The 15,630-nt window shown below is 41.7% G+C and overlaps 1 protein-coding gene across 1 annotated transcript in view; it reads left to right on the top strand.

Moving 5' to 3' along the window:
• The window catches only part of VCAN (versican), a 101,302-nt gene that overhangs the window by 63,453 nt on the left and 22,219 nt on the right, over window positions 1-15,630 (top strand). Inside the window, exons 8-10 of the mRNA XM_053969042.1 lie at window positions 3,645-9,140; window positions 11,284-11,397; window positions 12,855-12,968. Coding sequence (XP_053825017.1) covers window positions 3,645-9,140; window positions 11,284-11,397; window positions 12,855-12,968 — 5,724 coding nt within the window. The remainder of the gene's footprint in view (window positions 1-3,644; window positions 9,141-11,283; window positions 11,398-12,854; window positions 12,969-15,630) is intronic.

The raw sequence follows: 15,630 nt of genomic DNA, 5'->3' as shown, positions 1-15,630 counted from the left end.
CTCCCAGGACTTGTTTGGGTTGGCACTCTGAGCTGACAACCCTTGGCTTTTTCTCCTTTTTAGCTACTTGTTTTCACTTTCCTTCACTTGGAGCCAGAATAACAAAGCACCTCTTTGAAAAAGGGCTCCATTTGGCTTGTTTTCCGTGAGCTATTGATAAGCAAACTCCTTCCCTTTAAAGTCCTGGTTTCATCTCTTTTTTAGTAGTCTTTGGTCTGTATGCGTTCACCTGCAGCAGGAATGGGTCTGAAATAAGCAGGGGCAGCATAACTCAGTGGCATCTGGGCAGTTTAAAACTAATTCAAGTGTCTGTGCTCCTGCCCTCAGGGTCTAACAAACCAGTTCAACAGATAAAGGCTTTTTCTTGTATATTAATTATTTCTCTAGTATCTATATTTTATGGTAGGTGTTCATCCCAGTGTCTTATACCCAGTTGACAAGGGTGTGTGAGCTACATCATTACGTAGATTATTTGCCATCTCAGGGGTTATGGAGTATTTTTCATTGCTCTTAACCATGAGCAACCTGAATGCTAACACAGAATAATCAAACCTGTAGGAAGGAAAAGAATTTCTAATTAAAAACAAAAAATAAAAACCCCAATAAATGACATTCTTTACTATCTCCTGAAAAGCTCGTTATTTTCTTCTTTGAAAAAAAACCAACAAAGCATTAAAAAAAAAAAAAAAAAACCAAAACCAAAGACACTTATTATTTAATGAAAGAGCCTCCTGAAAGTTTATTATCAGAAATATCATACCTTTTGCTAAGGTTCTTTTATGTGGATTGTTGTGGCAAGTGGGATCTTGAAAAAGCTAACAAAGTAAAAGCAGGGTCTGATAGACATCTCTGCATGTCTAAGAATTTGTATTTGTCTTCTAGGTGAATTTGGAACAGACGTTGTTCACTAAATTTATTGCCCACCATCAATGACTTAGTGTGAGCTACGAATTTGAGGGACGCCCAGGTGTGCACTGCTGCAAAAATTCTGCACTGTTGGTCAGGACTTGTTAGTCATGGTGCCCTCCTACAAATTACAGCCCATCCAGTCCCATCCAGACTTTATTTTTTTTTTTTTTAATGTAGAATTTCTGTGCAAAGCTGCATGCTTTGTTTCACAGTCTTAATTGCTGTGTGTGAAATCATAATTAATCTTTATGGCATACCAGGTTGTTCGTGCACATCCCTCCTTCAGCTGTTCACGCAGCACAGGGCGTCCTTCCTGGCCATTCAAATTTCTGTGTGTGGTTCTCTGGTTCTGTGTGTGGGTGCAGTTATTTTATACTGAATTTACCAAAAAATCACAAACTCTCAGCTGTGTCTTGCCATTCCTCTCTCACTGACTGAATTCCCATGGGTTTCTGCATGCACAGATTTGAAAGGAAGGTGTGAAATTCAGTCTCAGTTGAAACTTCTGCTTTTATGAAGACATGGTTTCTCAGTATGTGTATTTCTCAGGGTGGCCTTTTGCTGAAATTCATGGATTCTGAAAGGATTGTTATTACACATGCTCCTCAAAGTCATGCTGCCAGTCTTGGAGAGATTACCAGATTCCTGCTTTTCACAAAATTTGAAAGGGAGATCTGGAAGAGCTCAAGTAAATGACTACAGAAAATTTATTCTTCTGCTGCATTGGGCAGCCTTTCTAAATATTTCTAATTTACTGGAGAAAAGTATTCATTCTTTACAAGCATTGCATAAAATAACTCCCAACAAGCTCACATGAGGGAGAGAGAAGAAATCTCAGTTCTGTAGCCATCTAATAGAGCTGTCATAGCACATGGTAAACACCAGATTTCTCTGGGCAATGTACAACAGCCAAGCAGGCACAAGGTTAAAAACAACCTTTTTTTTTGGTTGCACTGGGAGCCCTGAGCTTAGTGTTGTACAAACTTGACATTGTAGTTGAAATAAACAATGCTGAAGGTGATTTATTCTCTGTATTCTTCATCTGGAGCTTTAGCAAAGCTGAGATCCAGTAATACTTCATGAGTTTAGCTGTAAACACAGCATGAGATATTAGAACATTAATTCTCAATGGAGTTGCAGTGACCTTTTCAAAACCAAATTGAAGTCAATTTGCACACACAAGCCAGCCTAGGCCAAAGAATCACAAACCTTTCGTAGTGCTTTGTGTCAGTTTAATTTGATTGAATACATTCTTTTCCAGAATGATCACCTGGTGACTCTGTCTCTGAGGGCTCAGTAGTCACAGAGGTTAAATGGTCTTCATAGGTAGGGGAATTATTTCAGATTGATGAAGTGCTTTACCTCAAGTTCTCATTGTTTTATGACTTAGATAGTTTAGTTTATGACTTGTAGATAGTTTTAGTGAGGAAGATTTGATTTAAGAGTTGATCTGTGTCACGTAGTGCAGATATTTTTTCAGGAAGCAGTGGTTGCTGACAGTGCTCTAAGGCAGGAGTCCTGTTAATTGGTTCAGATCCTCTCCTGGCAGATGTGGGCAAAGCTCCATTGGCCATTCCAGTTTGTACCAGCAAGAAAGTAATCCCCTCTGGCCAAAATGGTTATAAACATGGATCCAGAAGAAAGAAACACTCATGCAGTAGGATTTCAGCCCACGGTTTCCAATTTCAAGTCAGTTGGCAGTTGGCCAAGCTTGAAATATGGGGCTTTTTTTCTGAGTCAGTTGTAGCCTCTTTTTTTTTTTTTTTTTTTTTTTTTCTTTTTTAATTTCATTTTAATTGGGATAGCTTCTATTGTCTGGAACAGAAGGCTCGAAGTAATGTTTGTGCTGAAAGGGCAAGTTTAAAAAATGTCTATGGAATTTGGGATCCTAAATCTTGGAGGAATTCATGCGGCTTTCTGCAGCTAAAGTCTTGCCTTCTTAATCTTCTTTCTTCCTCTTTATCTGCCTGGCCACCTAGGAAAAAACTGTGAGAGGTTTGCAACCTGTAGGAGTATGTAAATATTTCAGAGTTAGTGGTAAACAGAAGAAAATTACTGGACTTCAGTCATGTTACCCTCTGAGTGGGAGTTGACCTTTGAATCTGTGATATTTTTTCTTATTTGCTGCATAATGCTTTAAAATTCCAAAAGCAACAACTTTGTAAAGCAAGACTTTATTCGCTGACCTAGGGTCCAAGTCTAGTGAAGAGTGATTGATGAAGATGTTGTGGTGTTCCTACTAATTTGAATTACTCTACACTAAAAGGAAAAGGGAGATGCAGAGGGAGTTTTTTTACGTCTTATTTTATTTCAGACTTTGCTTTGCTTAGCTTTGTCTAGGTTCAGTTATTGGTGGAGATTAGTTAGTGTCTAAATCTCTGGAAGCAGTTGCAGCAGGTTGGTCTGAAAAATCCATCTTGTCCATTCCTCATCTTTGCTGAAAATGTAGGAGAAGGTAACTCAGGGATGGGTTTGGGACCAAGGGCACGTGGCAGTCAACAGTACTGAATAATCAATGTGTTCAATATGCAGAGAGGCTCCAACTAGAAAGACACACCCCATGGCAGAGTTTAACTTTGTGTCAACAGAAAAACACACTGAGTTTGCAACAAATTGTTGAATTTCAGATTTTTTTGGTTTTGTTTTGTTTTGTTTTGTTTTCCTCCGATGGATTGCTTGTACTTCGTGTGTGTACTGTTACTTAGGGATTATGAAAAGCTCTCTTTTTCTTGCAGATCACCCGGTGAATGAATTTTTGGATCTGTTCAATCGCCACATGCTTCCTCATGCAATAGATGAAACCCACATTGATGCAGAGTCAGCTCAGACCGAACCCTGTACTTCAGACTCTGTGCAGGATTCGTCTGAATATATAATACTGGATCCTTTCTTTCCAAACTATGCAGAGTTTGAAGAAGACGAAGACTGTGAAAATACTACTGATGTTACAACTCCTCCAGCTTTGCAGTTCATCAATGGGAAGCAGCAAGTTACGAGTGCACCTAAGAGCACAAAAGCTGAGGAAGCGAGGAGTGACCAAATCGAAAGCGTTGCACATTCCAAAAATGTAACCTTTTCTCAAATCAACGAGACAAACACATTTATAATTAATGAATCTGAAGCTTCTGGTACTATGCAACCAAGCAAAGCTGGAGAAGTAATAGGGGCGTTTGAGGTCACACAACCGACTTCAGGGGCTGCAATGTTAGAACCTGTCTATAGTGGGGAGTCTGAAGTTGTTACAACAGATAAATCAATAGCCACGACTTCTTCACACGAGCAGTCTCTGCAAAACAGTAGAGAGACCGTGACATGGCAGGGAACTGAGGAGAGCTCTACTAAAGATAACAAAAACCTGTTTTTGATTCCTAGTGAATCCTCTGGAGATGGCTCCACTGAATCTGATCTGTCCACTTCGGTCTTAGAAGTTGTGACAGGGTCAAGAAAGGAAGATGATGAAAAAAGTTCTGGTATAACGTCTTCTCCTGATGCATTTACTGTGGAAAGTTCTGCTGTAACTGCTTCTCTGGAGGCAGTTTTTATTCCTGCTACGGTAGACAACGTTGTAACTGACCTTATTTCAGAAAAGGCAACCCCTGCTCCAGGAAACCATTATAAAACAACTCTTAAACTTAATGCAAATTCCCCTGTTGAAAACATTCTGGAAACAAGTCATACAGCAAAGCCTGAGATGAGTGCTGCTTCTTTTATGGTTCTGGAAGGCTCTGGAGATGTGAAGGATAGCATCACTGTAACTTCAGCTGTGACAGAGGAAATAGCAGTAACAGAAACACTTTCAATGCAAGACATTTCTTTGGGCTCCGGCACAGCACTGCTGAGAGAATTTTCTGTAACTGATTCAGGAATCACCTCTGCTTTGCCCAGAGCCATAAGTACTCCTTATTCTGCTTTTGATCAAAGTCCTCAAGTAACTGCTGCCACCAACTCTGTGTCTGAGCTAATTACGGAAAAAGCGTTTGCCAGTTCTCCTGTAACTGAAAAGAGTATCGATGATGAAAAAGAAATACACACCACTGTTTATGCAGGTCACCAAAATTCAGCTACTGCTACAGAGGAAAATTTGGATTTGAATGAACTTGGGAGCACTACAAGTGAAGTCAGAACTGTAAGTCAAGAGCCACTCAGAAAAACAGTACCAGGTACTGTAAATTCTGAAATCAAAAAGGTCACCACCATTCCTCTCTTGAGGGAGAAGAAGCTTTTTGTAAATGAAGGATCAGCAGAAGAGCCAGCAGACATATTTTCAGGGGGTTCCACAAGCAAAGTGGTAAGTATTGGCTCCCCATTTATTGATCCAGGTTCTGGAGACATAGATTTTATCGTTGAGTCTGCTACTGTGACTTCAGTCCCGTTAAGAACTGTCACTGAAACACAAACAGAAATGTATGAAGGAAAAATTTACAGCACAGATGATGCTTCACCAAAGGATGCAACAACAGAATATGAAAAACTTGCAAGAACAGAGGAATCTGCAGTAACAGTTATGAGTACTGGGCCAGAGAGCTTCACAGAAGGGTCTGGAGTAGAAAGTCAGATGTCCCTGGATATGTTTAGTACCAAAAACCCAGGAGAACCAAAAATGGAAACAAAACCAACCTACACAGCTCCCTCTGACATAATATCTGGTTCCATAAAAGAGATAACATCTCACATTGCACCAGGAATTGAAACTGGAGATTCAGAAATGGGTGAGGCCCCATCATCTCCAGGATCTGTGGTCAGTAACAACCCTCATGAGGGCTTGGTGACACATGGTACTGGCAGTATAAGAGCAATAGCTGAATCTACAGGAAGCAAAGATGCAAAATTTGGTTCCTCAACTGCCTCCTTGGGCAAGATCTTCCTGATTGAGCATGGCTCTGGAGAAGAATTCAAAGATGACAGCAGCACCACAAAACTTATGTCTAATGGACCTACGGAAGAAATACTTGGAGGTCATTTCTCAATTACTGACCAGGGATCTGGAGAACCGGACTCATCCACTGGACCATTAGCAGGAACAGCAGTTGTCCCTACTGGGAGACGAGAAACGTGGGAAAAGGATGACAGACAAGCTGTCAGCACAGCACCTCTGGATCTTGCCTTCACTACAGATCCTGATGAGCAGGTCACAACTTCTGAACAGGAGGTAACCTCCGTGGGGACTGCAGGGGATGTGAGAACTGAGGAGAAAACTGTTGATGAGCTGACAGTGAGAAGTTTTTCTACGAAGATTCCTTTGATGGAAGAGATACATTCTGGGGAAGAGACGCCGAGTGGAATTTCACCAAAAGCTACGGAATCTTCTGAAGAAACAACAACAGATCCATTCTTTAAAAGTACACAGACTAGCCATGAACACCTGGGATTTTTAAATGTTCCAACCCTCAGTCCTTATCTGGAAGAAAAGGAATTAGAAACTGAGCCTGTTAAAAAAATACTTTTGCCATTTAATGATGACAGAGTAACTGAGCCTGTAACAGTTGAAAGGAAATACATAAGCTCTCCAGTCACAGTTATAGAACAAGAGGAAGAGCTGGTGCAAAACATTTTCCCTACAAAAGATATTCCCAGAACATTCCTGACACCTAAGGAAGAAAATCTGTCAAGTAACGAGCCCATTGGTGATCCCCTGTTTTCAGGACAGGGGTCAGGAGACGACCTTGCTGTTCTTCCTTCTGTAGTGCCATTTGTTGTCCAAAAAATCGAGAATACCTCAAGCCCTGAAACTTCTCACCCTGCAGACTTGGGGCCTGAACTTTCCACTGACATGACACAAGACTTTGAGCGAGGAGCCACTCCAGCAAGCGTTGACGTTAATGAAGAAGTCACAAGTGCTGTAGCTGAGCTGCTGCCGGAAACTGGAGACCCATTCCCCACCTCCACGTTCCCCAGTTCCTCAGCTTTAGCAGAAGACAGCTCCAAGAGCTTCATCTCTAAAGAGATTGAAGACACCACACATTATTTTGTTGCAAATGAAGAACCACAGGAAAAGGAAACTGACTATAGGAGCGGAGAGAATGAAACAGATAAGACAAGACCCACTTCTAAAGCTATTTCTCAAGAGGAAAATTCACATTTTCTGATTAAAGGTGGCACAACTCCTGTATCTGTTATACTGAATGGAACTCCCAGTTCTGAAACAGAGGAATCTCTTGTAACATCAACGACAAAAACGCCAGGCAGAGTATTACCTGAGAGCTCTGGGGAAGGATCTGGCTGGGTTGGTGTTTCAGATTCATCTTCCCCTGCTATGTTTACCCATTTCTCAATACCCACCATATCCAAAGTAGAACTAAATGTTTCATCCAGTGTTCCTGAACTTGTTTATCCCAAAGTTATGACCACAGAGGCACCGAGAGATGGGTCACAGACTGCAATCACAGGACTAGTCTCCCTCTTTACAGAAGAAACAGAGGTTTTGGCAAATCCATCTGCTGCTCATCCAAAGCCAGCTTCATCAGAGGAACTAACAAGCGACACTGGGTTATATGAAAAAATTATTCCCATGATTGGTGACAAAAGAAGTGTTATATTGAACGTTTCTGTTTATGGTGACATTACCCTGATTGAAGAACGACTGCAAACCCCGCCAGAAGAAACAACCATTATAGACATGGATCACTCTAAATCAATGCCTGAGGATATAATAAGTGTGCAGACAATGCCAAATCCTGTTACTCAGTCAACATATGGCTATGATGATAGCATGACAGCTGAAGGGGAGAAATATTATTCTACTCCCAGGTTTTCCATAGCCAAAGAAAAGACACTTGGATCTGGTGATAATCTTCCTCTGACTACTTCCAGTCCGCCAAGTAGAGAGTTGGTGACTTCTGGGCACCAACCAACCTCAGGTGACATGGATTTTGGTTCAGGCAATGACATGAATTTTGCAACAGAAACTGTTACCACCATGGAACTCTCTGAACTGGGCATTTTCCTTCCTACAGTGCCATCCCTGGCGAGCCCTCAGGTGCCTCATGAGTCTAAACCTGCTGTAACCAGCCCCACAGAAGACACCTATGAGCCAAGTACTTCAGCAAACAACCAAGTAATAGCAGATCAAAGTGAAACAATTTCTGGCTTTTCTGGGATGGGCCAAGAAGAGCTGGCTGATAATCAGCCTGTGGTTCCTTCCCTCACACCACTTGCAACTGGTGAGCCAGAAAAGGCTTTGACAACTGGCAAGCTTGAGTTGAGTGTTGTCACCACACAGCCTACATCCCAGCTGACAGCTGTGCCACCTACCAAGGGCGCAGGGAATCGTCCCACGGTGTACACCAACACAAAATCAGCATCAGCAGAGTATGAGGAAACAGATCCAGCGAGTTTTTATTCTGTACCTCAAACTCCTAAATCCTCAGTAACTGTTCGTTTGGTAAACAGAGTATCTGAGTACCCTGAGGTAATCATTACGAGCACATCATCATCATCATCAAGGGATTCACATCAGTCCAATCATTCATCAGGAGGAATCTTCAAAGAGGTTAGTTCTGATATTACAGCAACATATAAACCACCCACTACTGACCTTTTTGACACAACAGAGTCCTCTCTGCTGGAGCTTTCTCCTGAGCCTCTTTCAGACAGCACAAGCACGGAAAGCACTCCTCAGTTTGGTAGGTTTCTAACAGCTGGGACAGAGGAGACAGAAACCCCTGCAACTGATTTAGCTGGTGAGGAAGAAGCTGCTATTTCTGGAGATTCTCCATCAATACGTGTCTTGCCTACTGCTTTTCTGAATTTTGGAGAAAGAGTGAGCACAGATATTCCAAAAGTCAGCACAACAGAAGTCGAAGCTTCCTCAGGGAGAGTCAATAATCCCCGCCAAGAGGAAGACAGGACTACTGGGAGACAGAACCCCTGGCTCGTGTCCACAACTGTTTCAGACTCACCCAAGAGCATTGAAAGTGAAGGATTTAAACCTGGCCAGGAAGCAGTTACAATGCTAACCTCGCCTTCCCAGCTTTTGGATGGAGGCACAGAAACACAGGCGGCTTTGTTTGGTCAGGGGGAGATCACAACCATCTCTTCTAACATTGCAACATACAGCACTGCCCCTGGAAACAGTCCCTACCAAAACGAGCCATCAACACTGAGCTCTGAGGAGCCAAACACTGTGGAAGCCGTGACTTCATCATTTTCCCTTCCGGAAGTCACGAACGGATCAGATTTCGTGATTGGCACCAGTGTGGGTTCAGTTGAAGGCACGGCAGTGCAAATTCCAGGTAACTTCCCAAATGTGATCCCTGTCGTGTTATGTGTGTTGTGGTACTTGTGGAGGTGTTGCCTGGGCTCTGGTGAGAGGTGTGGCAATCAGAGCTCCGCGTGAAATGACAACGGACCTCGTCACCCTCCGGCTGAGAAATCAGCCTGGTTGTGGCCCCTACAAAGTGGAAGAGGATGGGGAGGGTGCCAAAAAACCCAAGCCCGGTGACTTTCCATCGGTGTTTGCATCGTGGAGCTCTGGATCAGACTGGAGGTAACCAGCCAGTTCTAAAAGACAGGAAGGTAACACTGGTTGTGGTAGGGAAATCAGCTGGGGTGATTTAATTTGCCAATTTCCAGCAGATCATTTTATCTGATGGTTTTTCTTGTGAGCGTGGTGATAGTTCTTACACATTTGGTTTCTATGAAGGCTTGTTTTTAACATAACATCATGCAGTTGACTTAGAAAGCAACAGTGCACATTTTAGGATCAGAATTTTCCATAAAAATGAACTTCTCTTGACCTACGAGATAGCTTTCAACACAAGAGAAAACAAGACTTTCTTTTCAGCCTGTCTGCAGCTTTAAGTGGTTGATGCACTGTTAGTATCTTAAAAATTACAGACCTTTTTGTTAGACATCATTTGCCACAGTATTTTTTTTTTCCATGATGGTATCAGGAACCATTTCATCAAATACGTGGATGATGCCAGTAGTATCACTTCAAATCATATTTTGTCTAGATACAGCTGAGGAAAGAACTGGACTGGTCTGATTTTATAGGTTTGCTATTATTTTTCCTCAAATAATCCAGCTGGCAATTTGAAAATGTTTACTGTGGAAATATCCAGTCTGTAGAAGGGCAAGCAGACAGCAAACACACCAAATCCACCATTAAAGTGCCTAACAGAGCCCCACATTTGTGACTTTCAGTGAAGCAGTCCTAAAACAAGCACCCTATTAAATGGATGGGATCAGATCCTTTCCAAAACCTCCAAAGTGAAAACCTTAATTACTTAATTACAATCCTAAACTTGTGCACATAGGATTTTCTTCTGGAGGCTGGACCTTCTGCATTCCCATGCCTAGACAGGGAACTTGGTACTGTAAGAAGACTTTGCAAGAGTAAAATATATATTTTTTTCTTTTTTTCTTTTTTTTTTCTTTTTTTTTTTTTTTGGTCATAAATCCTAGTCAGATTGTTTTGGGAAAACATGACCAAAAAATCTTAATGTTTCTTTTGCCTCTGATCCTCTGATTTACAGAGCTCTTTTATTCATTTTGTAAGTTTTCAAAGCCAGGGCTTTATTTTTGCATATCAGAAGGGCTGTCTTCAGGATTTCCCTCTCACTGTGAGAAACTAAATCTTAGAAATGGTTTAGTGTGTATTTGTCTGTGTGAGTGACTGCTCCTAGGCATGAAATCAAATGCAAATATGCAGGTATCTAAACTCAGTGGAAATAAACATCACTGGAAGGCATAAAGCTCTTCAAGCAAATGGTATTTAAACACTAACTCCTGTAACAACTGAGGATTTCACAGCAGGTAAGTTTTTATCTTAATGTTCAGTCCAGAGTCAAATGTATTCAGAGCCTTTGTTTGTATTCTTTAAATGTATTTTTAAGGAAGGCAGGTGGGAAGCACACATGTGAGAAAAGAAATAAGACTTTGTGGGGGTTGATTGATTGAATATAAGCAGCCAGTCAGTATGTTCTGTGTACCCTGTCATTCTGCATAAACTAACCCTGTTCAAGAAAAAAGCATTTTCCATTCATTTTGCATATGTTTAACTGTTTTCAGCTATAATTAATTGCCATGTCATGCAAACTAAATCCTCAACAGAGTATCATGACTGCCAAATATAGTACAAATTGCTGTGAAAAAAAAAAGTAATTCCAAGAGTAATTTACGTTGTTCATAGTAAATGCCATATTGTTGTTAAAGTTGAAAGTAGTGATGCCTGAAGACCAGCTTTTCTGTTTTATAAATCTTATTTTGATTTGAGTTGAGTATGTTAATAGAGTTCCTGTAGCTACAGTAAAGCCTGCACCACCAATGCAGCAACGAAGAAAGATTTTTTTTTTTTTTTCCTCCTGAGAAATCAAAAATACACCATTTCCTTGAAACCTGGGTGTCAAATTCCTTTTCCTACTTGTTCAACAGGCCAAGACCCGTGCAAGAGCAGCCCCTGCCTCAATGGTGGTACCTGCTACCCACGTGGTTCCTTCTACATCTGTACCTGCCTGCCAGGTTTCAACGGGGAGCAGTGTGAATTAGGTAAACTGGTGCCATCTGGCTGCTGATGAACTCGAATTTAAAGCTCTTGTACGTAGAGATCTGGTGTGCTTTAAGGCTGAAGGCTGCATGGACATTTGGAAAATCCTACACCGAGGCCTGACTTTGGGGCAATGAAATGGAGAGTTCCCCGTTGTCTCTCCTCTTTTCCCTCTCCCCATAAAGTGCACAGATTGGTGCCCACACACAGGGGTTAAGGGAACTGTAAATGAACTGCAGGAGCTGGATTCTACAGCACTGAATTCAAAAACACACCAAATTTTTAAAAAAAATAGACATTAATATTTGGGATACTTCCCTAAGAGCTTCCCATAGTTACTTGAAAGGTTGGTAAGATAAAATATTCCAAACTGTGAATGGGAAGGTGAGAACTGAACAAAAACTTGAAAATTTTTGCAGGAAATTTTAGACATTATCATAATCATATGCATCTTTGGTACAAATTAGTATTTTGGTAACAATTTCAGCTGAGGAACCTCTTCTAGTTGCCTGTGACATCTTTGCACCTCCTGTAACTGTAGATTTCAAAAGAGTCACCTATGTGGTTCAGAATAACCAATTTTCCTTCCAGAAAGCCAGCCAAAGTATGATGAAATGACTGGAACAAGTAAGACCTAGCATAAAATTTGATCAGAGCATATATTAAAATAGAAATATATATATATTTTTAAGCCTTCTACATGATGCAGCAATTATTCCTAGTTGGATGTTGGTTTGTTTGTAGATATGTCCAGCTTCTCTCTTATTTTTTAATGAGTGAACCACAACCAGCAGTTCATTTTTGAATGGAGATGTTTGCAAAGTCTGTGTTGAAGTTTATATTGTTTCAGAGGAAAAGCATTCTTTAGGAAACTTAAGATAATCTTTATGAAAAGACACACTAGTTTATAACCTGTGCAAAAGCAACCCGTGCTGAAAATAATTACATAGAATGAAGTTGTGCTCCAATTTAGAAGGTGAAGACAAGGTATTTTAGCAGCTAGAGGAGGCAGGGACAGACACGTTATTTGTTTACTGTGCAAGACCATGAGTGCTATGATGTTTTGTCCTTATCTCTATAAGATTAGACAAGAAAGAAATGAGAAATGCAAACCAAGGAGACTCCAGAGCCTGCTGCTCTGCAGACTGAAATTAGCAGTCTGTTTAATGCTACATGATAAGATTTCCAATATTTGAGTTTCGTGAAGATATTCGAGGTCCCTGGTGGTTAATGGGAATTTTTGTTGTGCCGGGGCCACACACACAAGTCAGATTTTTCCACCAGGAGAAGGCTGCATGGCATTCCTCTTTCTCATCCACACAGCCACCACTGGGATCTTTTGCAATACTTCCTCCTTCTGCTCTGAACTGGTCCCAGTCACCAGCCTGACTAAGGCTGCAGAGCATTTCCCTCCTGGGAGTTGGGTGGGTGATGAAACCACTTTTATTTTCTGCTGCAGATATCGATGAGTGCCAGTCCAACCCGTGCCGGAACGGAGCCACGTGCATTGACAGCCTCAACACCTTCACCTGCCTGTGCCTGCCCAGCTACATCGGGGCTCTCTGTGAGCAAGGTAAGGGCTGTTCCCTCACCTGTGCTGCTGGACACTCATTTCCAGCCCAAAATCCTTCTGGAAGTAACAGGGCAAGGCCTCCTAAAGATGAGAAGGTGGAAGAAACCAACAAAAATCTGCGGGAAGACACTCGTGGTGAGGAGAGCTCCTAATTTTCATTAGACTTCCCCGCCTTGTGGTTCAGGGCTTTTTCCCGTCTCTCACTTTGTACAATCCACATGCTAACATGAGTGGAAGCCATGTGCAAAATATAAACTGATATATGGGGCAATTTCTGTGTCAAAACAACAGCTCTCAGGTGTTGCTTTTCAGCAACAGTTTTCAGGTTTTGCTTATGCTGCCTTAAACTGCTGGGAAGACACATAACGAGGCTCTCTCATTACTGTAGTGATGCTTAATGAGTGGGAGCAGTGTTACTTTGTGGAGTTTCTCTCTTAAAAAATTACATGTGGTGTGACAGAACCCATCACCTCCAAAAAGCATCAGTGAGATGCAGGAATACTTCAGTGAATAGGACAGATTACATATTCCTCCACTGGAGACCAGAGGTTTGACAGCTTCATCCTACAATTTTCAAAATTATTTGTTCTGGGATTATTTTAGGAAAAGTAGGTGCAGGATTATCATTACAAGGAGATTGTAAAAGGCTTTCTAAGCTGGACAGCTGAGATAAGATTGAATGAAGTGCCTGTAGTTAGAAAATTGCCTGCAAGAAACTCCACAGCATTTACAGGAAACATTTGCAGTGCAAGATTCTTACTCAATATGCGGGAGGAGGACTAGGGTAGCAACATTTGTTCTGTCAATAAAATTAATGAAGGCATTTCCGTGGGAAAAAGAAATGAAAAATAAATGGTGCTTGCTAAACTTATGAAAATATTTTTTTCCTTTTCCTTCAGCTGAATGATTTTGGTCACAGGTGAATGAACTAAACCTTTGGATTTGTTCAATTAATGTTGTGTATTTTCATGTTTGCTTCTCAGCTTCAGTGAAGAGTGGTTTGCAAACTCTTCCAGCTCAACCTGTAGAGATCGGTTTGTTAGAGATGAAAAATCTCAAGAGCTGATCAGCACCAGCATTTTTACTGTTTAACCTTTTCAGCAGTCTGGCTAACCTTGTAACTTGAGAAGGCTTTCTGAATCTTGCCTCCCAAATTAAAAATTGACAATGTTTTCACACCAAAAGAAATAAATGTTCTCACTCCCTTCCTCCTCCCCTTCATTCCAGCAAATCCATAGCAGTGAGTGGCTCTGAGTGCCATGGTAGCTTTAAGCTGCTTTTTATGACCAACCTGAGAGTGCATTTTAGGTGGTTAATGGGAACATTTCCTAGTTTGTCAATCAGAACCAGAGCTGTGCTCTCTCAGTTTTGGAATTTAAATTTCCTCCACTTAAAGTCCTGCAGTGGTTTGGGACTTGGGAACAGGTTTCAGTGCCAAATTTCCACTCCACCAGACAAAATAAAACTGTGTTGGCGATTCAGACATGGTTGTCTGGCAAGCAGGCTTTATTTCAAGGCATCAGTCCTGACCTCACTAGATTTAAAGACCAGCCAGGATGACAGAATGTGCACCTTGGTGCCACAGGAAAGGTGGAGCTCAGCACACCGAGATTATATTTCATTACTTCTTTACTTCTTTTCTTTTTTTTTTTTTTTTTAATTTCAAATATACTATTCATTTCAGAAAGCTTAAAAAAAAAAAAAAAACCACAGGCTGAAGGGATTTCTTAGGCACAGTGCTGAGCATTCAAAGTGCCGTGGGAGGGAATGGGAGCAGGGAGCATGCACTGCCTTTGGAAATGAGGCTCAGAGTAGGAGGTCACCACATCTGCACCCACTGCACTGGTGCAGAAGGAAAAGCAGAGCTCAGAATTTCACCCAAATGCCCCCGTGGGACTGCTCTGGACTAAGGGATCTTCGACAGGGGTATCATGCTTGTGTCAGCGTTTGGAGGGGACGTGACCAGGGGACAGCACAGCTGCACGCCAGGGAGCTCTGGCAGGTGGTGAAGTTAAAGGAACCTCCTGGGTGATCTAATCCAGGCTGAGGCAAATCAGTCCTGAAACTCAGGGAGCTGGAGCTGGCTCCCTGACAGCCCTTCCTCTTGCCAGGTGGAAAGAGTTCAGCAATCTGAGCCCGGGAACATCTTCCTGAAGCGAGCTGAATTTGTCAGATGTTAGAAATAGTGCAGCTGAAAGTTCCCTCAAAAGTTTGCCTTTAGACTAGATTGTTAGCTCAGTTAAGACAGTATCACTTCTGGTGCAGGTGGGATTAAAAGGGACAATATCCTCTTGTGCCCACCACCTTTGCCTCTTTTCAAAGGAAAGATGCATATTCTGCTTGTCACTTTCTGACATTTGAACATCGCCCCTTAAAAATTCATAAATATCCCCAAGACACGTTCCCAAAGAGTGACAGGAGATCACAGTAAATCTTGGTGTGAGTTTTATTCTGGGAGAGCCATCAGTCTTTCCATTGTCATCCCTCTGTGAAAAGCCCCTATGACAACTCTCAGGAAATGGTAGAGACTTGCAATTTGAACCACAGTTTTAAGGGTGAGTTCTTATGAGAACAGGATGAACACCTCTGTGGATTTTCCTCTTCCTTCCTTGGCTGGCTAGAGTTTCCTTTTCTTTTTCTCCTTTTTCTGCTCTAGCTGGTG

Source organism: Vidua chalybeata, chromosome Z, assembly GCF_026979565.1.
Source record: "Vidua chalybeata isolate OUT-0048 chromosome Z, bVidCha1 merged haplotype, whole genome shotgun sequence".
Classification (NCBI taxonomy): domain Eukaryota; kingdom Metazoa; phylum Chordata; class Aves; order Passeriformes; family Viduidae; genus Vidua; species Vidua chalybeata.
This window is presented reverse-complemented; position numbering and strand designations above follow the sequence as displayed.